General features: G+C 39.0%; 1 protein-coding gene across 10 annotated transcripts; it reads right to left on the bottom strand.

Moving 5' to 3' along the window:
* Nucleotides 1-252: 252 nt before the first annotated feature.
* dcun1d5 (DCN1, defective in cullin neddylation 1, domain containing 5 (S. cerevisiae)) lies at nucleotides 253-27,095 on the bottom strand. 10 transcript variants are annotated; one of them, XR_007262228.1, is made up of 13 exons: nucleotides 26,400-26,512; nucleotides 25,150-25,208; nucleotides 19,400-19,442; nucleotides 18,872-18,944; nucleotides 16,455-16,572; nucleotides 14,500-14,588; nucleotides 9,645-9,715; nucleotides 4,935-5,026; nucleotides 4,637-4,745; nucleotides 4,433-4,537; nucleotides 4,196-4,298; nucleotides 3,918-4,109; nucleotides 253-366 (listed from the first exon to the last, which is right to left on the bottom strand). XR_007262228.1 is itself a non-coding variant. In XM_048597674.1 (12 exons), the coding sequence occupies exons 5-12, from the start codon at nucleotides 16,523-16,525 to the stop codon at nucleotides 4,054-4,056; spliced, it is 696 nt and encodes a 231-aa protein (XP_048453631.1). In that variant the 5' UTR covers nucleotides 16,526-16,572; nucleotides 18,872-18,944; nucleotides 19,400-19,442; nucleotides 25,150-25,208; nucleotides 26,400-26,512; the 3' UTR covers nucleotides 253-4,053. The 10 variants fall into 10 exon arrangements, 6 of the variants coding, with proteins under 6 accessions (XP_048453631.1, XP_048453632.1, XP_020384065.1 ...); XR_007262227.1 differs by lacking the exon at nucleotides 18,872-18,944 and adding an exon at nucleotides 1,456-1,506; XR_007262229.1 differs by lacking the exon at nucleotides 18,872-18,944 and having other exon boundaries at nucleotides 1,416-4,109.
* Between the last annotated feature and the right edge of the window lies 1 nt (nucleotide 27,096).

Here is a 27,096-nt window from a genome sequence, read left to right as displayed (position 1 = left end):
GTGGAAAAAAAAGTGTGTAATTATTAGGACGTAAATAAATGGGGCAGAGCAGATGTAGAACCTTGCACCCGACAAAAGGTGTACTCTCATGCTCTAGGTTTATGTGCTGAAATATTAATACACAAACCTGTCTTATTCACCAAGGAAGAATATCCAGGTATATCAGCCTGTAGTTAGCCCTGGTTATGTTGTATTAACATGGGAAACTAATTTTGAATGAAGCCACTAATCATTAATTAAGACACTTCAATCTTCATCATTCCTTTTATTTATTGTACAACTAAAATGCCAGAGTTCACAGTTCTTGGCATGCCAGTAGTTCTGCTTCAAGCTGCATTGCATTGGGTTGCCATTTTTCACCAATATCTTTAAAATATGAAAACATGCAAAATCATTAATTTATATTCCATTATGAACGTCTTTATAAAGTTTATCATTCAATTTAAATAGGTTTGCAATTAGGCAATGCACAAACAAACATAATTCTAAACCACGATCCAAAAAGAAACACCGAGTGGATACCACTTTCAGTAGGAACAGTGAAATCAAAAACTTTATACCCTTTTGTAGGGTCCTGTCAACGATGCAAAGTTGTAACAAGCAAAAATAGTATTTTTAAAAGCCATAAACTGGTACTGGATTGGATTGGATTGGCTGTTGCGAATAATACTGACGTTCTTCAAGCACAATTTAAATGCACAGAAACCCCCTCCTTCTAACAGCATTCTTGTGTGTCAGATTTAGGGATAATTGAGAGATTACCGATGTATATGTCTTTTTTTAAGAAAATGACAAATTAATTACGTTGCAATTATAATATTCAGCAGCACATTTTAAGATTAAAGAACGAACAGTGGAAAATATTCAGTAGCTTTCACCACAGTATCCCCATTGAAGAAAATGTTATAAAATACATTTGACAAACAAATTTCTTCAGAAGTTTTGTTTTTTTTTCAAATACCGCACTGTAGATTTTTCTAAGATTAGTGCATTATTTTACATAAAAGATGGAAATAAACATGTTTTCCTGCAGACCCAGCTATGTTTTGCTGTTTTAACTCGAGACACAGATCAGACATGTCTATGACATTCTAGATTTATGATAAAATTGAGTATTCCCAGTTTAGAAAAAAAAAGTTTAAATCATATCCCTATTGCAAATACAAAAAGAAAAAGATTGCATTCAGACCACACCCATTAACCCAGGTCACAAAACACTTCATAACCAGATTAATAACTTCTTCCAAATATAGTCAGTCATACATACAACCAGAGCCCAGTATCTGTCAGGAGATTTGAGCCTTTAAAAAAGTTAACTATGTGAAATTAAAGATAGCAAAATCCAAAAAGAATCACATATATGCATTTTCCGCCATGCTAATTTTTGAAACCAACTAAATTAGCCACTAACAAACCTCAGATACATCAAGTATTTTGAAGATGATGCAGAGATACCTGAAGCTCATGGCCAAATTTAAATATAGTAATTGGATTTTCACCTCAGATCTAAACAAAGGAACATTTGAGAAATAATTATTAGAAGACTTTAAATGAACTATTGAACATTAAATCTCAAGTACGTAGCATCAAATTGCATGGGGAGATGTGCTCTGCTTTTCACGAATCTATCATATGTTGAAACTGGTTGGACACCATGCAGTATAATGTAGGTGTTAGTTAGGTCTTAAAAAAACCATTGTGGGCAAAGTAAAGTAATTTGCAATAAAAGCTGATTGTGAATTCTTTAAATAGATAAATTCCTATTTCTGTACATTTTCCCTGCACAAGATCTATTAGCTGCAGTCTCCTTCCCACCAGAAATCTTTTCAGTGACAGTGACGAGATTCCTTGTGGAGTTGCCCAGCCCTGAATTTGGGTATCAGATCAATGGCATAGAAGCCAGAATACAACACAAATAAGTTGGCAGGACTAACATTTCCGTGGTAGCTATTCAAACAGACAACTTGCTGACGTTTTGAACTGATATTGGTGCAATAGCTTCCTGGTGAAATCAAAAACATTTCCAAAGAGCTAGAAATGTGTGACATTAGGAATATCCACTTCTAAAAATAACCTTTTCATGACCCCACAGAAGGGAAAAATAAAATTGTAAATTACTGTTGCAATTCTCTTTTAGTAAACTTGCTTAGCTGTATTTTCTTAAATTACTGGTATCAGGTTTTCAATACGCTTGAATAATTATTCCTATCAGCTTTGAGGGTTTCTAAAACAAAAGTTTGCTCGATGTTCCATTTGTTACTTTGGAACCAAACTTGTGAACTACCTTTGCTGTCACTTTATACCTGCAATAAATGTTCTATCATTTCAGAGAAATAGTTAAGATGAATCATATAGCAGTATAAAATGCATACTTTAAGTATGCCAATTCCACCATTCTGTAAGAATTTCTATCTTGCTTCATTAAACAAAGTAACCATATTTGATGGTGGTACGAACAGCAAGAGAAAATGTAGAATTCTGCTTTCAGCAATAGGTTGCATATCAGTATATCTGGTGTAAGCAGGTGGGTGAAACTAGTCTAGATATTTACCAGTTTAGGTGATTACTTTGATTATGAACTAGTATTCACAATCAAGTAATGTGGTGCTAAGCCAGAGAACCACTAAATTTAAAACCTATAAGACTATATGGTTCAATTTTAAATTGTGGACTTGTGAATTAACAAAAACTGCATTACTTATGAATAATAACTGGCACTAGGATGTACAGGACTGTGTAAAGTGCATTCCAAAGCACCACTCTACATTTGTTGTTAGGCTTTCAAGCGAACAGTAAATCAGTAGCTTTTAGTGTTGAGACTGGTCATACTGTTACCACCTTCAGCAGAGATTTTTGGGGATTAAGAATCTGCTGAAATCTGAAGTTTTGAGGAAAATAAAGAATCACTACACTCATACTTCAATGCTTAACTTGAGTATTTAGGTCATTGCTTTCCTTACACAAGAGATCCATCGACAAAATTTCAATTTGTCTTTTAGACACTAAACATAAAAGATGTTTTTTTTTTATTCAAGGTCCCACAGTATCACCTCCTTACAAAAGTTTCAACTAATCAATAGCATAAGAGTGCTTAGTTCAGGCTAAATTTACAACTTTATACTCTAGAGAGTCAAATATATAAAGATAATACTGCAAAAGAATCTAATACTGTATCGTTAGTACAGTAGACAAATTGGTGATGTGATCACTTACCTGTTATGACTAAATATTATAGTCAAAACCACATATTTGCTAATCCAGTATTGATTAATTTTCTTATATGCAGTTGATTCTACATATTTCTCCACCCAAATCAGGTGTATGACCATGTTCTGTTTGTTCATAAAGAGAGTGTTAAATAAAACACTTAGGTGCTTTCGGAAACAGGCAAATCATTCTGTGGATACCTGAACAATACTAACTGAACAAATTTATACATACATTTGTACCACTTGTAATTTTCTATTATATGGGCCTTGAGGTGGTGCTACTGTCATTACCACTAACCCTGAGCACACAGGCCTAAACTAGCACCAGTACCTATTGATATACTATATCACAGAAAAGGTGCTACATAGTCACATTAACATACGAGGTTCAGTAAGTTTTTGGTATGGTACCAGAGCAGTGAGTGTCTGATACAATAGCATACACTTTCTAACAATTGAAAAACACATCCATATACTTCAAAGCCTTTTTATCTGCAGTCACCCATGAAATTGATGACGATTTCTGTTTCTGATAAAAATTTACCGTTTTTTTGAATGTGCTTCAAAAGTACTTTATGAAGTTATAAACAGAGATCGCCAAAAGCATTAAGACTCAAGACTGGACAAAATCCTAACATTAGGCGCCATAGTCAATGAATACATAATGAAATGCTTAATACAGATGCAACTTGAAAACAGTCTCCTCACTTGTAACACTGAAAAAGTCTGTAGCTAGCATTAAAGATGGCTTCTGACAAACACTTTCCACATCATAATTAAAGGTGTAGAATAGTCGGGTGGCAAAGCATTATTGCTCTCCCATTGTTCGCTTTCTTCCAACTTTTTATGACGACTGCCTGATCTTCTGCCACTCAACAAATTCATCAAGCAAGACTGGCCCTGAAAAGGAAACAAGTTAAATTATAATTTTGTAGGGGTTTTATTAGAATAAGTGCATAGCTCTAAATCATGGGAAAGAAACTTACATGCACCATCTTCATCATAGTTGCTCAGGTCTGCAAGCACAGTTCGGCTGAACTCCAATACATTGAACCACTGATCTTTATTCATAACTCTGTATTTTGATTGCTGAAGAGAGTTCACATACAATTTTGAAAACTCAAATCAGAAAAACGCAGATATTTAATTATTGTATTTCCTAAAATTTCTAACTATTTGAAAATTTTGCAATGCTAACTTTTTTTAAAAAAGATTCAATGTACCTCCAAAAATTGATAAAATGCAGAGAACAGAGCCCACGTCCTTCCTAAGAGCAAAGCTAACATTGACTTAGCAGTATCAATATCAAGGCTACGTTGGTCTTTATCCTATAAGAGAGCACATTGAAGGGTTTTAGGTTTATGACAAAATATTATGCAGCAGCTCAAAAGATGAACGCAAGTGATAAAATATTTATCGTATCTTACCCTAGCAAAATCAAAGGCATATCTGTAAATTTGTTTGAAAGCTGACAGATCATTTAGTTGCGAGCGTAAGTAGTCAAATTTGCCCTGCAACCTTTCTGTGCAGTCACATCTAGGTTAAAAAGAAATATCGTATTAAGAACCTACCAAGCAGAGACCCAAAAGAATAATCTGGAAGTTAACATGCAAGCTTTCTAGCATCAAGAATGAGCCGCAGCTTATACAAGGCATAACGGTTGAATGCTGGAATGGACTGTCATTCATTTCATTTTAAAACAGTACTGTCATTGAGACTCCTTACTGTAATGAGGTCATTCCTTTTAGCCATTCTTCTTTAGTGAAAAATCCCATGTTCTGAGCTTCTAGTTTCCATGCTAACACTAACATGATAATCTGTAGACCAAAAAAAAAAGCACAATTTCAAGTTTCAGCAACAACTTTCAGCACCCATCACTGTCAAATTCAGAGACCACTCACTCACTTTCAAAACTTCCACAGTTTTGACACAAAGCAAAACAATTAATTCTTAGCTGAAGTTTTCATGAATGAAACCATATTTCAGTGTTAAATGTTCATAAACATTTTTACAAAGCTTATTAATTGGAATTTGCTAATTCTTTGGAAGACTAGTGTAACATGTTGTTATGAATGAGACTGGAGGAGTACAGTCACTCCAGCCTGGGTCACAACCTAAAACAAGAATACTTTCTCTACTTACTGAGACCAATTAAATATCTGATCTATACCAGGCTGGAGACATCCAGCTGTCTTAATAAACACAAATATTGGTTTATTTCAAAACATGTTCAATGAAGATCAGCAAGTGGTTAACATGCAGAGTCAGTAATATAGTGTTAGGCTGCGCTACGGTCAGGCACTAGAAATCAAACTCTGCTATTCCTGGAAACATCACGAGGTGTTAAAAATTTTAACAACTGTGTAGAATTCCTCAAGTTACCTGCCTTTTAGACAGAGGTTGCCAGAAAACATGTGCCAGACTTCTGTATTTAAGAATAACTACTTTTGCAAATAAGGAGATGCTAACTGCAGATAAGCAATTATGAAGCACTAACACAACTCTACCACTTAAAACTCTAACCCACTTACAAACTCACCCTCTATACACAAACACAGATGGAGACAAACAAAAAAAAAAGGATGCCACAGATGGAGAGAACGACTGGGAAGGCAGATTCAGTGGCCCCTGTTCACAGTGTTTGCTAAGATGATTCTTGTGCTGATCAGAATACAGCTTCTCAATCTTCCTTCTCCAGATAATATTCCTTGTTTGCAGGAAGCTCAGGGGACTCATTCACACTTAAGGTCTCTGACCTATTAATTAAAAACCAGCAACTGATGAAGGGAAATAAACTGGCTATTTTCAGGCTTGAGATAGAGTCATGTAGCACTGAAACAGATTCTTCCACCCAGGTTTCCCCAAACTGAACTAGTCCCATTTGCCTGTGTTTGGCCCATCTTCCTCTAAACCTTTCCTAATCGATATTTCTTATCACAGAGTAAAAACAGCCCCTTTCGTTCCAGAAGTCCAATGGCTTTTAACCCAAACAGTCACACATCCAAGATGTTTAGCTACATAGTTGTGGCCAGACAGGTAGCCTTTGTCACGAATAAATGCATTCCATTTCATATACAAATGAGCTACTCCTGTTGGCCATAACTTTGTACAGAGCCCCACATCGGACATCTCATATGAACATACAAAATAGGGGCAGAAGTAAATCATTTGGCCCTGCAAGCCTGCTCCATCATTCAATAAGATCATGGCCGATTGATTTGTGTTTGAATTCCACATTCCCATCTAACTGCAAAAAGCTTAGATTCCTTTGTCCAATAAGAACCTATCTACCTCCACTTTAAAAATGACGACCTGTCTCCACCAACTGCTGAGGCAGCAAGTTCTCAAATCACATTCACATCTGTCCTAAAAGAGCAATCTCTAATTTCAAATCTGTGCCCCCTAGTTCTGGAATGAAGTGGACTGGAGTTACAAGACCCTCTCAGTTATGAACTGCCAGAAATGAGCTCAATAGCCTTTCAAGCTACATGACCACATTTCTGGTCAGAGATTCTAATCAGATACACAAAACTAACATTTTTTTGAAAATTTTCTCAGATGTTAGCAAACATTGCATTGTCCGCTGCTAACTGGGATGGAAGACCGTGAAAATCATTGAACATTACAGACAGCCTGCTGTTGCTGGGATATTTGAGCCAACTCAATACCATAGGGGTGCTGGACGAGGCATCAGTTTAATAGTTACTCTGGTGTTTCAATAACCTTTCAATCCTTAAATTTTTCCTGGGTGACTAAATCCCAACTGTGTTGAAACCCTTAGGTTTCCAACATTAAAAAGGGGCAGTTTCAGAGGGATCCAGATGCAGGGTAAATGCCCACTGGAAGTTTCAATTTCCTGGGCAATTTCACAGAGATAGCTGAATTGGGGATTCCAAATGGTCCCGATGTGAACCTCCTGTTTGCACTGCTCCAACAATTCTGTCCATCAGAATATCTGGACCATTACTTTTTTGTGCAAGTATGGCTAAATATATTTTCTCGCATCACCACGATTAACTGCAATACTGATGAGGATTCACTATAACTACCTTAGAAAATTAGAGCACCCTCTAAAGGATAGGTCCTTTCCTGCAGTTTTCTGCACAAGCGCAGCATTAGATATTGAGACAAACATAAAAAGTGTAAAAGCAGAGTAGACAGCTGCCTAAAATTATAAAATTTAATAAATAATGGATGCCAAGCATGGATTTCCACTTATGCTATTACTTAATGTGAACTGTTCAAAAGTAGACAAGATAAGGATTTTGCACTGAATGTAGGGCAAAAAAAAATTGGCGAGAAATGCAAATCTAATATGTGGGTAGAACTAATTAAACTAACATTATCACAATGCATCAAAGAAGATGAATTGTTAATTACCATGTGTTTGCTGTAATAGAAACAACTCATACGTGCAGTGCCTTTAAATCTAGTAAAATATCCCATGGAGTTCTAGAAGGACATTTTGTTACGAAGTTGGGTAGAGTATTCATGAATTGGAAAGCAGGAAGTTAGAATCCGTTGGTTAAAAAATGCTGTGAGGGAAGAGTGCTGTGGTCCCTTTAAGAGCTTGCGCTTTATCTGTGCTTGGAAGTTTATAAATGCAGATGCACAGAAAGTGCCCAAATGGAAACATTTTGTATTGAACAAACAAGCAGCACTTTTTCCCCCCAAGACAACAAATTTGAATTTGGCCAATTAATTTAAATGAAGCACCTAGATACAGAAAGCTGATTGAATTTAAATCTGATGAGTTGACAACCCGAAACCTATTATAAGAATTTGATTACATCATTACGGGTATATAAGACAAGGGCATTTGGAAAAATCGGGGAGAGCCATCCACCATCTGCCAGAGTTAGCACTATTCAGTTCTCAGAGAAAGCCCAACTAATTTATTAAAGGTATCACAGTATTTTAGCTCAAAGTCCGCAATGAAGAAATTATACAGATAAAACATCTGACAGCAGAATTAACGGAAGAAAGGTGCTTGTGAAGAGAGACAGGAGACGACAGAATATTTCAGAAGACAGTCTGTGCGAATTTTGAGAGATTAAGTTATAATTTAATGCATCTTATTAATTGGGTTTATATTAGTGGGACTTGCCTTTATTTAAAACAGCATTCCAGTAGAATTTAGACCAGTTAGAGAGTAGTTAGTAGTCTAAGGGGAATTGTTAGTAATTTTGTTAATTTCTTCATTGTTGGGTTAAATAAATAAATTGATTGTTCCTTGTAAAGTGGAGTTCAAGGATTTTCTTTCCTTTAACCACTCACAATAGATTATAAGGGGAAAGATTAGCTTCTTTGGATGTTCCAGGAATAATTATTAAAGGGGAACCCCTACTCCGGTCATAAGAGATTGACTTGTGTTTTAGTTTAATTATCAGAAGGGTTCTGTCATTTCCCATTGTAACAATTTTTAGACCAAGTCCTACAGAGATGGGGGCTGATGACCAAAGGCTCACAGTTAAATTAGAGGAAGCATCTTTGAATGAGGAGCAAGGCAGAGGCATTTAGGGAGAAAAACGTAGAACTCTGGGTCTTGGCAGCTGAAGACCTGATTAAATTATTGATTCAGAAAAGGCCAGAACATCACAATATAGCAAATGAACTTCTTTTGCAACTTCCTTGACAGTCGAAGTTTTTTCTCCAAATCTTTAATGTTTCTTGTTTATTCAGGCCATACAGGTATTTCAAATATTTGTAAGGACAGGCTATTCCTAAATTTCATGATATCTCTAATTCTACCCTCTGTGGACAGGAAAAACTGCAAAATAGATCTGTCTGCAAAGAACTAAGAAATTAAGCTTTTGATTAATTAAAAATAAAATACAATAGGTATATTATGTGTGCATGAAATGCAGATTCTAGAAGCTCTGTTCTTTGGTATTACAGGAACACCATAGATTCACCGACTTTGTGAATGCATAGCTTTGCGAAATCTTCAACTAGCTTTCCTTAGACTGACAGCCAGTAGATAAGTGTTAAATGAAATGTTAGTAGATATTTATCAGTAAGATATAGCACTGGGGTAAGCCAGAAACAAGCCACGTTCTACATTCTCACCTCTGCAAATACCATAAAGTAAATTGTTCAAGTTTTCATAACTGTATTAGCTTTTACGGATCAGAGTAAGATATTTAAACTTGGATTGTACTAAGCAAAAAGCTGCAATTTAAAAAAGGTAGAAATTGATCTTAGAAAATGGCAGCACATCTATAAAACAAAACACTTTTAACACAAAATGGCAAAGACATTCAAACTAACTACTGCCAAGCTAAAAAGGAAAAATCTTGACCATAATGAAAAATCAAAACTACATATAGAGTATTATAGGCCAGAGTCTAAGCACAGTTGAAGTAATTTTACGTCAATGTTAATAATAAACTCTCACTTCAGTAGTTTTAATTCTTTTTGTAAGTTTATACTTACATTTTCAGGCTCCACGCCTATATCTTCACAAAATTTTTCCATTCCTTCAGGACCAACAACTTCATCTGTACCTTAAAGACAGAATGGAAATAAAATCCGGATTCCATCCAAATTCCTCAGTTCTAAAGCATGACTGGTAGTCCTGACTGAAGCTCAATTAATCTTTAACACAAATACATTATTTAAATTGGAAGAGTCCTGTAAAGTAGTAACTAATGCATACAGAAAAAAAAAACAAACCAGAATGTGAACATAATTTGCTTGCAAAGACTAGCCACCTGTACAGCGACTAACCTGACTAAAATGGAGCCATTTCACAAGTAATTTCAATAGATTAAAACTTTGAATAAAATTGGCATTTACATTTCAAATTCAAGTGAACTGAAAGGTGCAAGTTGTTTTTTCACCCCTTCCGGTTTTATAAAATGCCAATCATCTCAAACTCAAGTGTTTAGTGAAACAATTGCTAGGTGAATCTAAAAAAGCCAACAGATGAAAATTTTGTTTTGCTGCACAATAACTAGAATGTTCTAACTGCTGCCAGCAAACAGCAATTGTACGGGGCACCCTAAGAAATCCAAGACCCAAAAAACCAACACTGAAAACCAAAATTCTTAGGACATCCGGTGAAGCTGCATTTATAGCATGTGATCTATACGATCATTTGTTACGTGGCCGGAGATTCCAGTAGGCTCCAAACAGCATTAACTCAATTTTCACGATTACAAAATAATCAACTTCAAAAGTGTTTCAGTTACTCTGCTGTGGTTGTACTGCTAAATCATACATATGATACAATACTGCAACAAAGTCTAAAAGTTTATTACGATAATGTAGCATCTCAGCCATTTTAAAACAAACTTTATAATGATCTATTTGGAAATTCTTGTTCCAGGTCTTTCCGCTTTGAAATAACCTATATAGAGACAGATTTAGACAATGTTTTTACAAACATTCGTAATGTTTTTGGGGAGACGAGAGCATAAGCTACTAAATATGGAGGCTGAGGGGGAAAAGGAATCTTATTCTGGTCTGCGGAGGGATGAAAGCATAACTCCGTGAAATACAATGGACACCTGTTCAGGCTTATTAAACTCACTGGGAGGAATCCACAGTTGAGGAAAAGGGAAGACATATTGCGTTTTGGTTATCAAAAAGGTTACATCAGAATAATGAGGCAGAGATAGAAAAACTAGGAAAATTAAATGAAATGCTTACTGGAAGATGCGTTAGGAAGTGTAGTCAAACTGGCTAAAAAAGAGCCCTCAAGCATTAGTGATTATTATTTAACTGTGTCTATGTGAAAGATGTGAAAGAAGGGAAGGGAAGACGTTGAGGACAGACCTCACGAAGGGGAGGAGGATGGTAGAAATTAGAAATAAAGTTGGATTAAATTTCCCAGTTCAGGACCAGCAGAAAAATCGCAAATCGTCGACGTACTAGAAAAAGAGATATGCAGAGGTGGGAGATGATACACGTGGCTGGCTCATTTGGGGAGAGACGCAGAGAAATCTCAGAGCACCCCTGTCTAACTTACGGTACCTCGCACACTAAACCTATCTGCAGCGAAAGAAAAAAAACATTTAATGTTGATGAAGCCAGTTTATGTCTCCCTCACCATACATCTGCAACCCCTCCATGAACCCCTCCCCTCAAGCTCACATCTTCCAAAAGACTTCCTACACCCTTTACTGCCTCTTCTGATCCAAATCAAACACTTAAGTCTTCAGCTTAAAGCCTTCTAACATAGTTTCATGGTTCACTAAATTCATGTTCTACCCGGAAACTTGTTTATTTTGTTTTCAGAAGGTTCACGTGACTCCATTTCCAGGATGAAAGGCTTATCTTATGACAAGTTTGAACAGGTTGAACTTTTACTTGAGGGTTTAGAAGAATTATATGTGATCCTATTGAAACACAAGATCCTGTGGGGACTTCGCAGGGAGGATTTCAACATAGGCAAAAATCAGGAGATATATTTTAAGAATAAGATAACTCATTTTTCAGACTGAAGTGAGAAGAACGTTTTTTTGAGATTTTGGAATTTTCTTCCCCAGAAAACATCGAAGGCTAAGTCACTGAATTTCTTCAAAGCAAGCTGGACAGATTTTTAACAGACTAGTGAATCAAGTGTTAACTGGGTGGGCAGAAGTATGGAGTGGAGACCACAACCAGAGTTAGTGATAATCTTATTGAATAGCACAGAACAAAGGGCCAAAAAGCCTGCTTCTGCTTCTAAGCTCGATGCTCTCATTATAGTTTGCATGAAAACTGTCATTTTCTGTTGAGGGAAACTGTAGATGGATGGATATTAATTATATTACAAGCAATGAATCACAAATACCTTTTATCAAAGTATATAGTCCATTGCAGATTTTACTTGGAATTTGATGAATGACCACGGATCCGAAATAATAACTCTGCTAACACCTTCACATTTTACTGGACGAGTGTTTTTGTTTTTATTATAGATTTTGTTCCATCATTTCATTAAATAGTCAAATATTGATAGGAATGAGTTGCTGCAGATCACCAGCATAAATGACCATTCCACTAACTACTAGAACTTAAACAGGGTAAAGCTGTCAAAACCGAGCATCTTCATCAGCTGACGCTATTTCATAAGCACAAAAATGTCTAGTAAAACGTTTTGAAGCCCCAGCATAATGCTTAGCTGTATTCATTATTTATCTAGTAGGAAGCTGAAAGTTTCACAGGAAATTAAAATATCACAAATTATAAACATAGAAGAACCAAATGCTAATCAAGCAATCACTTTAAATATATCTTCATAGAAACGGAACATACATAACTGCATGTTTCACAAATGTATATGGAGTGAAATATTAGTTTCTGACTTCCAAGCTCACAAGATGGTTATATACAAGGACAAATACTTTGGCTCTAAAGCTATTAATCTATGAATCATTCAGCATTAAGAAACGGGCATGACGTGGAACCAGACCACAAAAATTAGCTATCGTGCCCAATTTCTAATAGTTTCCAGCTTTGCTGGGTTGTTTTAACAGATTTGGTTGTGATGTTAAGTGGTTTCTTAGCCAGTTGAGGTAAGGTGGCAGCACTGCAAAAGATGAATCCAGGTTTCTGCTGATAAAACTTAATGAATTCGAAGAGAAATTAAAGTAGTTCTATAACTAAAAAGTAACATGAAGAACATGCTTTACATGCAGAAAATCAAACCTTAGTTGTTAATACAAAATATACTCAAATAATTTGCCAGGAATAAATGAAACACAATGGTAACAGAAAGGCTCTCAAGCAGCTAATACAAAAGAGTTACAGTGCATCAAGATTGTAGAAATACATTTAAAATCCACACATTAATATTAGTTTATACTGTTTCCCCCACACACCAAACCAACATATTAATGACGATAAAAGGTTCTGCTAAAACGAATACTTTACAGAAATAATAGAGACATAATTCTGGATCATCCAACCTCTCAATGCTGTGCTGAACCAAAACACAGCTAATTTATGATGCAGCAGAAAGAAGTGGGAATTAAAATTTCATTCTTTTGAAGCTGTGGCTCATTTACAATGGCAGAACTGCATAGAATATTTTTTTATTTAAGGCAGACATAAAAAAGAAATTGCTTTTAAAACACAGACATCTCAACTTAAATTCTGCAATGAACGTGCTGCAACAAGGAGGTAAAACTCATGAAATAATTTTATGCTCCCATGTTATAATTGAACATACTTTGTATTCTAATACCAATCTACGATAATTTACATCAGCAACAGGTGGCACAAGAAGCAGTTGCACTTTAATGGAATGCCATATGTAAATACATAAATTAGTCAGTCAGTCAGTCAGTCAGTCAATCTGAATAGTCAGTGGCCCAGTACCAACTCAACTGAATTTGAAGGTGTACAATTCATTACTCCTCCCTACCCAACTTGGAATGTTTAATACATGAGAATAAGGGTGTGTGAAAACAAGTTACATTTTCTAACAGGGAGTGGGATGATTTTCAGAGCAAGAGCCATTTATCGACTGCAGCAGCACACTTCCTAACATTTATTTACAGCGTCGCCAGCAGAAACCTGGTATCAGGTTGCCGGCTCATCCTTGGCTGCAGTTCGTGCATAGCCCAGGGAAGGGGAAAATAAGGGTGCATCCCTTAAATCAAAAAAAAAACTCTAAAATGTTGTTAGATATCTTTGGAGTACTCACCGGAATGTTAAGTAAAGATAGAATTTGTGGTGCCATGTTCAATGACATTTTCTTATAAAAGTGCAATGTGATTTTGTCCAAAACCTGTCACAAGTGATAAGCTTTAAATAACCTTATCATAGAATGAAGCAGCACAATTCAGAAAGCTCTCTACATATGGGAAAGTATTAATTTGAGCTGCTAAAGTGGCATATTTCTTTTGACTAATAGCCACTTACCATTTACGCACCTCAATTATATTGTTCTGTTTAGTTCTTGATCGGGTCAGGGAAAGGGAGGTGCACTGGCAGGAGGAGGGGGTTGCCAAAATATTTTGTACAAATACTGGTCAAGAGCTTGAGACAGTATGAATGTGAGAATAAACGTTCTTTTTTCATCATGGTCTGACAATGCCAACGAAACGCACCAGTCACTTGGCAGAAATGCTGCATTGCAATAATACAATTTATTCATTTCCCATTGCTCCAACTGATTCCGGAACAATGTGTTCTCTGCGATTCATAAGCAATGCTGCAGCAGAGAAACAGGACTGCTTTATGTGGTTTTTTTACCAACCCACATAGTAAAAACTCTTAAAATACTGAGACAGCAACAAATGATTACATTTGTTTTTATAACTTGATGAAGCGAGTCAATATGCCACAAAGTTCTTACCTGCATATTCATAAAACCAAGCAAGGCACTTTTTGCTTGAAAAACTGTCATCACTTATTAATCTAGATGCCGTCTGCACTCTACAGAAACTTAAAAAGACAAAACCTGATCAGTAAGCCATTTTCAAAAAAATCCGAGCTTCATTTTAAGTCATAATCTTCTGGGTCTTCTGATAAAATCCACAGCTTTTCACTATGTTTTGCCTTAATATTTATTATAAAGTTGAGGAATCAAGTGTTAAGAACAATAAAACAGACTTGGCAGCAGTTACATACCAAGCTGTTTTTCAAGGCTTTTTTGTTTTCATTGTTGAATGTACATTAGGTATCTTGGAGAATGCAGTCAGTCAATCTTGATTAAAAATATTTTGTCTAATCAAAATAATACCACAGTTCCATTCTCGCCTGTTACATGTCAGTGTGAGCCTCTGAGTATAAGGAAATGTAAATATTGCATTCATATCTTTTTAAAAAGCAAATAAGAAGATTGATGTGGGCAGAGCGATGGATGTGATCTATATGGACTTCAGTAAGGTGTTCGAGAAGGTTCCTCATGGTAGACTGGTTAGCAAGAATAGATCGCATGAAATACAGGGAGAACTAGCCATTTGGACACAGAACTGGCTCAAAGGTAGAAGACAGAGGGTGGAAGTGGAGGCCTGTGACCAGTGGTGTGCCACAAGGTTCAGTGCTGGGTTCACTGCTTTGTCACTTTTATAAATGATTTGGATGTGAACATAGGAGGTATAGTTTGTAAATTTGCAGATGACACCAAAATGGGAGGTGTAGCGAACAGCGATGGTTACCTCAGAGTATAACGGGATCTTGATCAGAAGGGCTGATTGGCCGAGGAATGACAGATGGAGTTTAATCTAGATAAATGTGAGGTGCTGCATTTTAGAAACGCAAATCGAGGCAGGACTTATGGTAAGGTCCTGGGGAGTATTACTGAACAAAGAGACCTTGGAGCGCAGGTGCATAGTTCCTTGAAAGTGGAGTCTCAGGAAGACAGTAGTGAAGAAGGCATTTGGTATGCTTGCCTTTATTGGTCGGTGTATTGAGTACAGAAGTTGGAAGGTCATGTTGCAGGACATTGATTAGGCTACTTTTGGAATACTGCGTGCAATTCTGGTGTCCTTGCTGTAGGAAGCATGTTGTTAAACTTGATAGGGTTCTGAAAGCATTTACAAGGGTGTTGCCAGGTTGGAGGTTTTGAGCTATAGGGAAAGGCTGAATAGGCCAGGGCTATTTTCCCTGGAGCGATGAAGGCTGAGGGGTGACCTTCGAGGTCTATAAAATCATGAGGGGCATGGATGGGGTAAATAGACAAGGTCTTTTCCCTAGGGTAGGGTGGGGTTGTCCAAAATTAGAGGGCATAGGTTTAAGGTGAGAGGGGAAAGATTAAAAAGGGACTTAAGGGGCAACTTTCTCATGCAGAGGTTGGTGCATGTAGGGAATAAGCTGACAGACGAAGTGGTGGAGGCTGGTATAATTACAACATTTAAAAAGGTACCTGGATGACTTTATGAATAGGAAGAGTTTAGAGGGATATAGGCCAAATGCTGGCAAATGGGCCTAGATTAATTTAGGATATCTGGTTGGCCTTGGACCAAAGGGTCTGTTTCTGTGCTGTACATCTCTGAATCTAAACATCATTAAATACGCAAAACTGTAGACCCAAAATTATCCATGGCAATGTGTACACTTGAAAAGAACAGCAAACATCTTGCTAGACAGTATTTAAATACAAGTTGCTGTCACAGTAAAGCCAAACTAATCTTCCCTAAGTAAAACATTGGGATATTTGTAGAAGCACGTAATCTACAGTGAAGTTTGCAAATAACCCTTTGAGTAAAGGCTAAATTTTAAACCCGTTTGAATGAGCAAAATATTGGAAAGCGTTAGTTATTAAATTCACAAGAGGGAAAATAGGTCAAATCTAAAAATGGTACCCACCTGCTTATTCTACATTTTTTCATGCTGGCGTCTTCTGACCCTGAAGATTTTCTCTTCTTCTTAACAGGCATCTTGTGAGCACACCAAAAGACAGAACAGGTGCACTGAGAGGAGCTATCTGCAACAGTTTACAGTTTAGTCAGGTACAAACTTACCAGAGCCTCTTATTCTATACACTACTTAGGTACACAAGAACAGAAGCTGGCCATTTAGTTTGAGTACGTTCTGTCATTCAATAAGATAATGACCGACCTAACTCCTCAGACCCAACATGGCCCCTCATCGCTTAATATCTTCGATCATAATGAATCTCAGGATTTATTATGCCAACATTACCTAAAGATTCAGTATTAATTGTTGCTTATGCAAGAGAGAGTTCTAGATGTCTATCACCTGTTTTAATTTCTAATTCAGCGTCTCCTAATTTCACTTCTGGAAGACATGGCAAGACTAGACACTCGGTAGCCTACTCTCTTCAACAGTAGCAATAGTATCTTCCTTATTTATCCATCAGTATCTTAAATTTTGGTCAAAAATTAGGGTGCAATGGTGATTAAGTACGTTCTCTTCATTTCACTTGAACCTTGGGTCCAGGCATAATTCTGGTAAACCTATGTGACACACCTCCAAAGTAAACATAACTGTTAATATGTTCAATATCAAGAAGTATTCAGAGTATTTCACGTGAGGTCTAATAGGGCTTTGTGCAGCTGAAGTATGCCTTCAATGTGTGTTCTACTCTTATAGATATAGAAGCTAGCATTTCATCAGGTTATTATTTTCACAATGATATTTTAATGTTACATCGTGTGGTGGGGCCCAGATACATAATTAAGTCTCTTGCATTTCAAGATTTAGAAATTCTGCTGCTTGATCGTGTTAAGGTTGAAAACACATGATCTCACACTTGCCTTAATCAAAAACAGATCTACCACCTTTTTGTCCATTCACTTATCAGTAAATCTATCTTCAACGTGATCTCAAAATTCACAATGTGGTCTTTTCTACAATGGGAAACCAAACAGTTCGGATGACTGCTTTAGGACACTTCCATTACATCTGCACACATGACCAAAGCTTTCAGTCGCTCGTCATTTAAACTCTCAGCTTGTGATATTCTCTCTCTGCATTCACTGATCCTTCCCAAATCTCTTGTTCTGAATAAACGACTCTGCCCCAAATCACAGCTGCTCCCTTAACCTTGCCATCCCTTGTGGTCTTGCTAGTCCCATTATATGAACTATAGATAAAAGCTGAACATGTCCTTGCATTCCTCAACATCCATATTCCAATCCTACACCCCATCTGAATCCATTTGTGAAAAGAGAGATGAGGGCATTACGTAATCACCAAACATCTTACCAATCCCTTTCAGTATTTCATAGGGACTGTTCCCTGCACAAGTGTCTAGTCATCTCAACATCCCCCTCCTTCACTATGACATCTTTCACACAAGCGTAGGAGATGTAACATCTGTATTGCCAAATCCTCCCTACTCATTGTTTAAGGCCCTAGACACACCTCTCAGTGATTTCCTTATACTTCTTTCAAACTATTCATTACCAGCAGTGTGGTCGGTTCCACACTGGGAAAGCAGATGCAGTTTTGATGACTGGTACGCAGAAAACTGCCTGTAAACACAACACAGACCGTTCAGTAGCTTGACATTTTAACTCTCCATAGAGATATTTCAGCCCATGGCCTACTGTGGTGTTCTGGCGAAGCTCAACACAAGCTTGATGAACAGCACTATCATTTCACTTGGTATTACAGCATTCTGGACTAACACTGAGTTGAACAAGTTTTAACTATGACTTTTGCACCCACCCAGTTGTGTTTTTTTTCTCTTGTCCATTTTGTTTTGTTGGTTTATCTTAATTCTCTCTGTGCCATGTTGCAATTCCATAAGATATAGGAGCAGAAGTACACCATTCAGCTCAACAAGTCTGCTCCACTATTCAATGAGATCACGCTGATCTGGTAATCCTCACCTCCACTTTCCTGCCTTGATTCTCCTACTGATTAAAAACCTATTTCAGCCTTGAACTTACTTAATAACCCAGGCCCACAACCCTTCGCTGTGAAGGATTTTACAAGCCTCAAGTATTTCCTTCTCACTTGTCTTAAATGTACAACTTCTTGAGATTATACCCTCTGGTTGCACATGCCTCATTTGGACACGACTTTTGCTCCTTCACTATACCTAGTACCTCTCTTTGACTGTTGCCTGGATTCTCTCTTGCAGATGGCCATTGTCTGGCATTTGTGTACAGCAAACGTTACTTGCCACCTACCAGGTGAAACCTGGACCTTGTCCAGGGTCTTGCTGCACCGACTGATTCAGTGTCTGAGGAGCTGTGAACAATGCTGAAGATTTTTGTGTACCGATCAGCAAATGTCCCCAGTTCTGATCTTACCATAGAGGGAAGGATTGACAAAGCAGTTGAACGTGGTTGATCCTAGCACACCATCTTGAGGAACACAGAATCCCTATAGTGCAGATAGAAACCATTTGGATCATCAAGTCTGCACTGACCCCAAGAGCATCCCATCCAGATCCAACACTCCACCCCGTAACCCCACTAACTTGCCTAGCCGACATCCCTGGACACTATAGGGCAATTTAGTATGGCCAATCCACCTAAACTGCACATCTTTGGACTTCTGCAGTGATCTCCCAGGATTGACATAATTGACCTCCAACATCTACAATCATCATCTTTCTCGCTAGATACAAGTTGTTAGCTCCATGATGATAATGATTAGATCCTTCCCTTCAAAGGGTCTTCCAAGCTTGAGATTCCCTTGACCATGGTATTAGGCAGGCAACAAACTCAATCTTGTTCATAAAGGATACTTCTGCTTCCATAATTAGATTTCCTACAATCACCACTGACATTCCCTCTTGCTCCTACCGACAGCTAGAATATTTTTATTGCACTTACCTATATTTTGATCACCTTGGCCATTCAGATCTTCTTTTAAATTCTGTTAGAACAAAGCAATGTTAAAACTAGTGATAAATAGTTCCAGATGGATGTTTATGTGTATATAGCAATTCTTTAATTAAGCAAGGCTCTGAAAAATTGATAATTGAAGGAGTATGAGATTATTTGGCACTTGTACAAGTAGGAAAACAATTGTCTCAACTAATCACTCAGCCTCTTTACCAGATCATTCCTGTCAGTATGGTTGCGCTCTCTGGCAGTAAGTAGCAAAAACTGCACTGCCATACGTAATTAGTGAAAACAGGACTACTCATGTAGAATATGAATATGCTAAAAGGTGTGAAATAAGGTGAAGAAACAAAACACATTTACACATCTTAAATGTATTGAAAAATTATTGGATAACATTTATAAATTTATAAGTGGTGTTGAGCTGGATGAACACAGCAGGCCAAGCAGCATCAGAGGAGCAGGAAGGCTGATGTTTTGGGTCTAGACCCTTCTTCAGAAACTGCAGAAGGGTCTAGGCCCGAAACATCAGCTTTCCTGCTCCTCTGATGCTGCTTGGCCTGCTGTGTTCATCCAGCTCTACACCTTGTATATCTCAGATTCTCCAGCATCTGCAGTTCCTACTATCTCTATAAATTTATAAACTTCTTTTGTAAAGATCTGAATTGAAGATTACATTTTATTTAGTCATGATGAATTGAGTAGAGACAAACTGTTCCCATTGGCAGATGGAAAACCAGTAGACAGTAATTTAAAGTGACTGGCAAAACATCCAAAGGACATGAGGAGAATCACTTATGCAATGAGTAGCTATGTGGAATGCACTGTCTGAAATAGACAGTGGAAGCAGATTCAATCATGGCTTTCTAAAGAGAAGTGGATAAGCAGCTGAATGGAAAAAAAAGACGCAGGGCTATGGGGGAGTGAAAATAGTTAAAGGGCTCTTTGCAAGACCCTCAACAGACTGAACGGTTACAGCATGAAAGGTAGCCAGTGACTACTTTGTGATTGTTCAAAGATTTATTAACCAGACATTCTTTCCAATAAACCTGATCCTGGCATTAAGCAAACTTGTATTTGTATAGCACTTAATAAAATGCTTCAAGGTGCTTCAGACATTTTAAAAACAAATTCAACAAAGTTACTAATACATACAATATTAGGACAGATAGGCCAAAAGCTTGGTCAAAGAGAAGCTTTAGGAAGGATCTTGGAGGAGGAGAGGGAGATGATGAGATAGCATGGTTCAGGGAATGACTTCCACAGCTAAGAACCAGACAGCCGACAGAACGATCGTCAATGCTGGAGCAATTGTAAATTGGGATGCTCACAAGACCAGAATTAGATAAATGCAGATACCTCAGGAAATTTGCAGAGATGGAGGAAGTTACAGAGCTAACAAGAGTCAAGGCTCTGAGGCTGCGCCCTCAGGCCCTAGTCTCCTCCTAGTGGAATATATTTGAAAATACGGAAGGAAGTTTCAAAATTGAAGTGTTGCTTGACTCGAGAGTCAACGTAAATCAGCAAGTACAGAAATAATAACAAATGAGACTTGGTGCAAGTAAGGACGAGGGGAAGTTTTGGATGATCTCCGGTTTAGAAGGATGAGGGGGATCTGATTGAAACTGACAGAATACTGAGGGGCCTGGATAGAGTGGACAGAGATGCTTCCACTAGGAGGAGACTAGGGCCTGAGGGCGCAGCCTCAGAGTGAAGGGATGACCCTTTAGAACTGAGATGATAAAGATTTTCTTCAGCCAGAGGGTGGTGAATCTGTGGAACTCATTGCCACAGAAGGATGTGGAAGCCAAGTCATTGAGACAGAGATAGAAAAATTCTTGATTAGTAAGCTGTCCAAAGATTACAGAGACAAGGTAGGAGAATGGGGTTGAGAAGCATATCAACCATGATCAAACAATGGAACGGACTCGACAAGCCAAACGGCTTAATTCTGCTCCTATACCCTATGGTTTACAGAGGGCCATATAGAGGTTTTACAGGAATATATTGGAATAGTCATGTCTAAAAATGACAAAGACATTAATGATGATCTCAGCATCCAGATGCACACTTTTCAGTTAATGAGCAGGCACATCCAAAGTGGTATGCCTCCCCAAACCCTTATAGCACAGTTAAACTGAACATAAAAAGTCCCATATTTGCAGAAATTAAGGGATGTAGAAACCAGGGAATTAACCTGCGATCTTCCAGATCTGTACAGACCAACACTTTAACCAAGTAACACATTCACTCAGTGTCCTCAAAATATTAGATATGTCAAAAGTCTAATCCAGCGGGTTAGGGTGCCCTAGGGTGCACCTGTGAGCAGCTGCAGAGTTATTTGGAACATTCTGCAGATTGTGATAAGATGACTGTACACAACTGCAGGCTTGAAAATTTGCAGCTTTGATTATAGCTTCAATGTGACGGGGGGATCTGATCACTGGAGACACTAGGGAACAAAAATAGTGTACCTTTTGATTGGAAAATGTGATACAATGAACTGAAAGGAAGGAGCAGACATGGCTGTCTACGAGGTTGTACACGTGCTTGCCGAGCCAGCGGGTTTGGCTGTCTATGTGTAGAAACACAGGAGATGGCAGAGATACTAAATGAGTATCTTCTGTTAGTATTTACTGTGGAGAAGGAGATGAAAGCTAGGGAAGTTGGGGATACAGTGAAAAGAGTTCATAATACAGCAGTGATGGTCCTGGACATCTTAAAACACAAAGGCAGATAAATCTATGGGACCTCTTCAGGCGTTTCCCAGAACTCTATGGGTAGCTAGGGAAGAGACTGCTGGGCCCCTTGCTGAGATATCTGTATCATCGACAACCACAGGTAAGGTGTCAGAAGACTGGAGGTTGGCTAATATGGTACTATTATTTAAGAATGGCTGCAAGGAAAAACCAGAGAACTATAGACCAGTGAGCCTGACATCAGTGATGGGTATGTTGTTGGACGGGATTTTGAGGGAAAGGACTTACATGCATTTGGAAAGGCAAGAATTGATTAGGGGTAGTCAACGTGGCTTTGAGTGTGGAAAACCATGTCTCACTAACTTGATTGAGTTTTTTGAAGACATGACAAAGAAGACTGAAGAAGACAGAGAGGTAGGCAATGTCTATATGGGCTTCAGTAAAGCGTTCAACAAGGTAGACTGATTAGTAAGATTAGATTGCATGGGATCCGGGGGAACTAGCCAATTAGATACAAAATTGGCTTGAAGGTAGGAGAGAGGGTGGGGAGTAGAAGGGTGCTTTGTCCTGCACTGTTCCTGTCCCAGATGTGCTCGATAAGAGGGGAGTTTAATTTTTAGTTAAAATGATCAGAGGGATTTTCTCTAGACTTTAAACTATTGTTGTCCTAGTCCTGGGTGCACTCGATGGGAACAGAGCAGAGGGGATTTTTTTTGGTCCCCTATGATTTGTTTGAGTTTATTTATTTGGGCCCCTTCTGGTCCCTGCCCCAAAAGAGGTTGTTGGGAACTGAGTCAGGGAAAAAGCATTTTTGTCCATTTCTTTATATTTGTTCCCCTCCCAAAGAGATAGGGGCTTTATTTTTGTTTAACAAAGTCCAGGTAGCTTTACCTTCTATTTCAAATGAGTACAGTACGCTTTGCTCTATTTCACACAGTGCTGTTGCGGAGGTCTTGAGTCTTTCCTGTTTATACCGTTTGTTTAAAAGGGTAAAGGTTTGCTTTTCGGACTGGAAGCTTGTGACCAGCGGTGTGCCACGAGGATCAGTGCTGGGTCCACTGCTTTTTGTAATTTATATAAATGATTAGATGTAAATATATAGGAGGCATGGTTAGTAAGTTTGAGATGAAACCAAAGTAGGTGGTGTAGGGGACAGTGAAGAAAATTACCTCAAAAGTACAACAGGACCTTGATCGGATGGCCCGATAGGCCGAGTGGCAGCAGATTGAGTTTAATTTAGATAAATGTGAGGTGCTGTATTTTGGAAAGGCAAAACAGGGCAGGATTCACACAATTAATGGTAGCACCCTGGAGGGTGTTGCCAAACAAAGAGACCTAAAGATGCAGGTGCATAGCTCCTTGAAAGTCGAGTCACAGCTAGAAACAGTGGTAAAGAAGGCATTTGACACACTTGCCTTCATTGGTCAGAACATCGAGTATAGGAGTTGGCTGTACAGGACATTTGTAAGACCACTTTTAGAATACGGTGTAGAATTCTGGCTGCCCTTCTATAGGAAATAATTTGTTAAACTGGAGTGGGTGCCGAAGAGATTTATAAGAATGTTGTAGTGACTGGAGGGTTTCAGTTATAGGAAGAGGTTGAATAGGCTGGGGCTTTTTTTTTCCTGGAGCATCAGAGGCTGAGGGGTGACCTCATGGAGGTTTATAAAAGCATGAAGGACTTGGATAGGGTAAATAGCCACGGTCTTTATCCTAAGGTGGAAAAGTACATAACTAGAGGGCATAAGTTTAAAGTGAGATGGTAAAAACGAACTGCCAGAGGAAGTGGCGGAGACACGTACAATTACAACATTTAAAAGGCATCTGGATGGGTATATGAATAGGAAGTGTTTAGAAGGAGATGAGCCAAATGTTGGGAAATGGGACTAGGTCAGATTGGGGTGTCTGTTCAGCATGGACAAGTTGGACCAACGGATCTGTTTCTGTCCTATATAACTTTTTATGCCCCATATCGAGAAGGCTGGAAAGCAAGGAGCTAGACAAGCTGAAGAGCACTGTAATAGATTGGGCTTAAAGAAGCAAGGATGCTTCAGGTGCACAGGTTGTGGCACAGGATTGGATTGGGAAAATATCCTAGTAGTTAACCAGCAATAAGCCAAATGCAAGTCGTGGGACTCAATTCAGTGGTTGCTTGGATCAACCTAATCTCGTTTCTATAAGCTTCTTCATCCATTGTGTACAATTAATGCAGTGGCCAAGATCAAAAACTCTGAATAGTGGAACAGGCTTGACGGGCCGAATGGCCTATTCCTACTCCTATTTTGTATGGTTTTATTTACCGTTCATTGTCTCAGCATCTCCCAATGATAATCAAATACAAGTTGGCGCTGGCGTGAAGCTAAGATATGGTTTGCTCGGACTGTCAGGAAGCTTTTGATAGGGTCGCACATAATAAATTAGCATCTTAACTCTACCGTCCCAGGAATCAGTCTGGTAAACCATCTTTGCATTCCCTCCATTGCAAGAGTACCCTTCCTCAGATGAAGAGGCAAAAACTGTACACAACATTCCTGATGTGGTGTCACCAAAGCCCTATACTCAATTGCTAACCTTAATCCTATCCCCATTTGACTTTGAGACAGCAGTAAGCTGTCAAGTCATTGACAAGTGAATGGCTTGTCAACCATATTAACATGTTTGAAGTCAGATATCAGTCAGACTGAAATTGTGTTTCTAGTGGTGGTGCATAAAATTCATTCCACACCTGGATGAAGTAAAATTAGAGACGGAACATTCGATTTAAGATTACATGTTACAGCTATTATTATTTGTTTTCTAAAGCACAGTCTGACTAGAGATTTCTATTATCACTCATTGAGTAGATTCCTTACTTTCTCCATCCTGACATCCCACAAATCAAAAGTGTGGAGGCTAGTAGAAAACAGAACTGCATGATGTGTTATGTCAAAGGTCTGCTCCATCAATTTCAAAAGATCTTTTTTCCCATCAGAACCTTACACAATCATGGCCCAGTTAAGAGGAACAAAAATACGAAAAAGTGGGTAGCCTAATACTTACCAGCCGATTGAACGTCCGAGAGATCTGATGGAAGTCTGCCAGAATGAGCTAGGCTCCCACTAGAAAACGGTAAAGATGACAGCGTCAAAATAATAATATTTTTGTCGAAATCCTTCAGGCACAAGCTACAACAACTCTCGTGAAGCACTTTCCTCATATACAATTCAAAATATGAAAATTGTATACGGATACCACTCAAGAACGGCTTCATTTTTATTTTCGACACATTATTTGCACTGCAAATTGACCGTACATGATGAACTGAGAGAAGGCGATACCCAAAACGAGGATTTAATCACGTAAACAAAAACTTAAAAATATTCTGGGCGATTTAACAATCTTTTTCTGATCCTTTTCACAGAACTGATTTCCGGAGACTACATTTATATTTGGCCCTGCAAAACCAAACAAAACTGAGGTAGCTAGGTTTGAAATGAGTTCCCTCAAAAACTGTAAAAATACTGAGGCGGTTAACTCTCTACGCAATTCGGGTGATGATGAGACACTGCGCAGTTTATAAAAGAGGAGAAGCCACCGACCCTGAAAATCTCCCCGGTGCCAACAGGAGCTGCAGCCAGAGCGGGGACTGCACCAGGCCCTGTCCCTTCAAAAATGCCTCACCACATCGCGACCGCGGCGAAAATTGTTCAAAAGAAAACGTTAGTCGTCCTCGACTGGGTGCGTGACTTGGACTCCGATCAAAAGCAAAACAAAGTTACCAAGACTTCGCACGGAGTCGCCGCCAGGACGTTAGACTTGGGGATTGGGGGAGGGGTTGTTATATGCTCCCTCGATCTCTGTGCTTTTAGTCGTGGAGCTGATCTTCTAGCCTTCCATTTCCTGTGGAGTTAAAACTCCGCCGCCTCCAACATCTCATCAGAATCTGGGCCAGTTTCAAGTATTTTCGGGTTGGTTCAGTACCTCACCGCTCCCGACAAAGAAACAGCCCTCACACCGCCCTCCAACCCCCTCCACCACCGGCAACTGCTCCACCTCCTCCCCCAGGAATCAACTCCCGGAGGGAGGTTTCACTCAAACCCTGCCCCGTGCGATCCAGGGACACAGAGCACCAGGACCGGGTAGGCTGAAGGGAGCTAGATCCATGGCTCTATCTCGCTACCCCCAGGCACTCGCATCAACGGTGCGGCTCGGAGGCAGTGAGCAGAGCCAGGTTTGCTCGCCGTCTTCCCCAGACTGTGATTTATGAGACGGGAACATGGATTCCTAGCACTGTCCCCTGCCAGTCCCACCTCCCGCTCTAGGGCTGCGGTGTACAAGCAACTCCGTTTCCCTCCGTCCGGCTGCTCTTCTCCACCACCGCCGCCGCCTCAGCTGCTCCGGCTCAGGGGACCGGCACGGCGACTACTTCCGGGGCTAAATGACGACCGGGGTCAAGGGTCAGCAAGATACCGCGTCCTGGGAATGGCTGGGGTAGTGGCTGGATTGGCGGGGGGGGGTAAGGGAAAGTGAATCAGCCATGTCAGGGAAAAAAGTGCAAAAGATCGGACTTTATGAGACTTATAAAATACAGTACACTTTAAAATAATTTACGTGACGGAATGATTCTTAGCTAAAGTTGTTCTGCTACACATAAATAATCACCATATTATAAGATCCCCTCTCCGGATTGCTCACTGAGAGATGGAGCGGTCAGATCGTCCACCCGACGTAGGGAGATCCTGCAGCTGAGAATGTTTCATTAAAGTTCAAATCCCCGCATTTCCCTTTTAACGCGCAAAGACTCCATGTCTTAATCATTGTCTCTATAATAAGCAACGCACATTTGTGAGATTAGTCTCCGACACGAATGTGATTATTTCAAATTGAACTCTCCCGCACCCCCTCCTTTCATTGATGCTCTTTTTATGAACTCCAAGTGGACTGGCCCGCCGGGGTTTTAGGAGCGGGGGGGCACGCGGCAGTCACTCTAACGGCTTGACTCCTCCT

This window comes from Rhincodon typus, chromosome 6, assembly GCF_021869965.1.
Source record: "Rhincodon typus isolate 14 chromosome 6, sRhiTyp1.1, whole genome shotgun sequence".
NCBI classification, from domain to species: domain Eukaryota; kingdom Metazoa; phylum Chordata; class Chondrichthyes; order Orectolobiformes; family Rhincodontidae; genus Rhincodon; species Rhincodon typus.
The sequence above is the reverse complement of the archived record's forward strand: the minus strand, read 5'-3'. Positions and strand labels throughout refer to the sequence as shown.

Bases quoted from the DNA above. Each gene is read 5' to 3' on its own strand.
- dcun1d5 (XM_048597675.1), bottom strand. From the start codon at position 16,525: ATGCCTGTTAAGAAGAAGAGAAAATCTTCAGGGTCAGAAGACGCCAGC. The intron at 9,716-14,499 runs GTAAGAACTTTG...TCTGTCTTTAAG, and splicing joins TTGGTTTTATGAATATGCAG to GTACAGATGAAGTTGTTGGT. The intron at 5,027-9,644 runs GTAAGTATAAAC...TTTGGTCTACAG, and splicing joins TAGGCGTGGAGCCTGAAAAT to ATTATCATGTTAGTGTTAGC.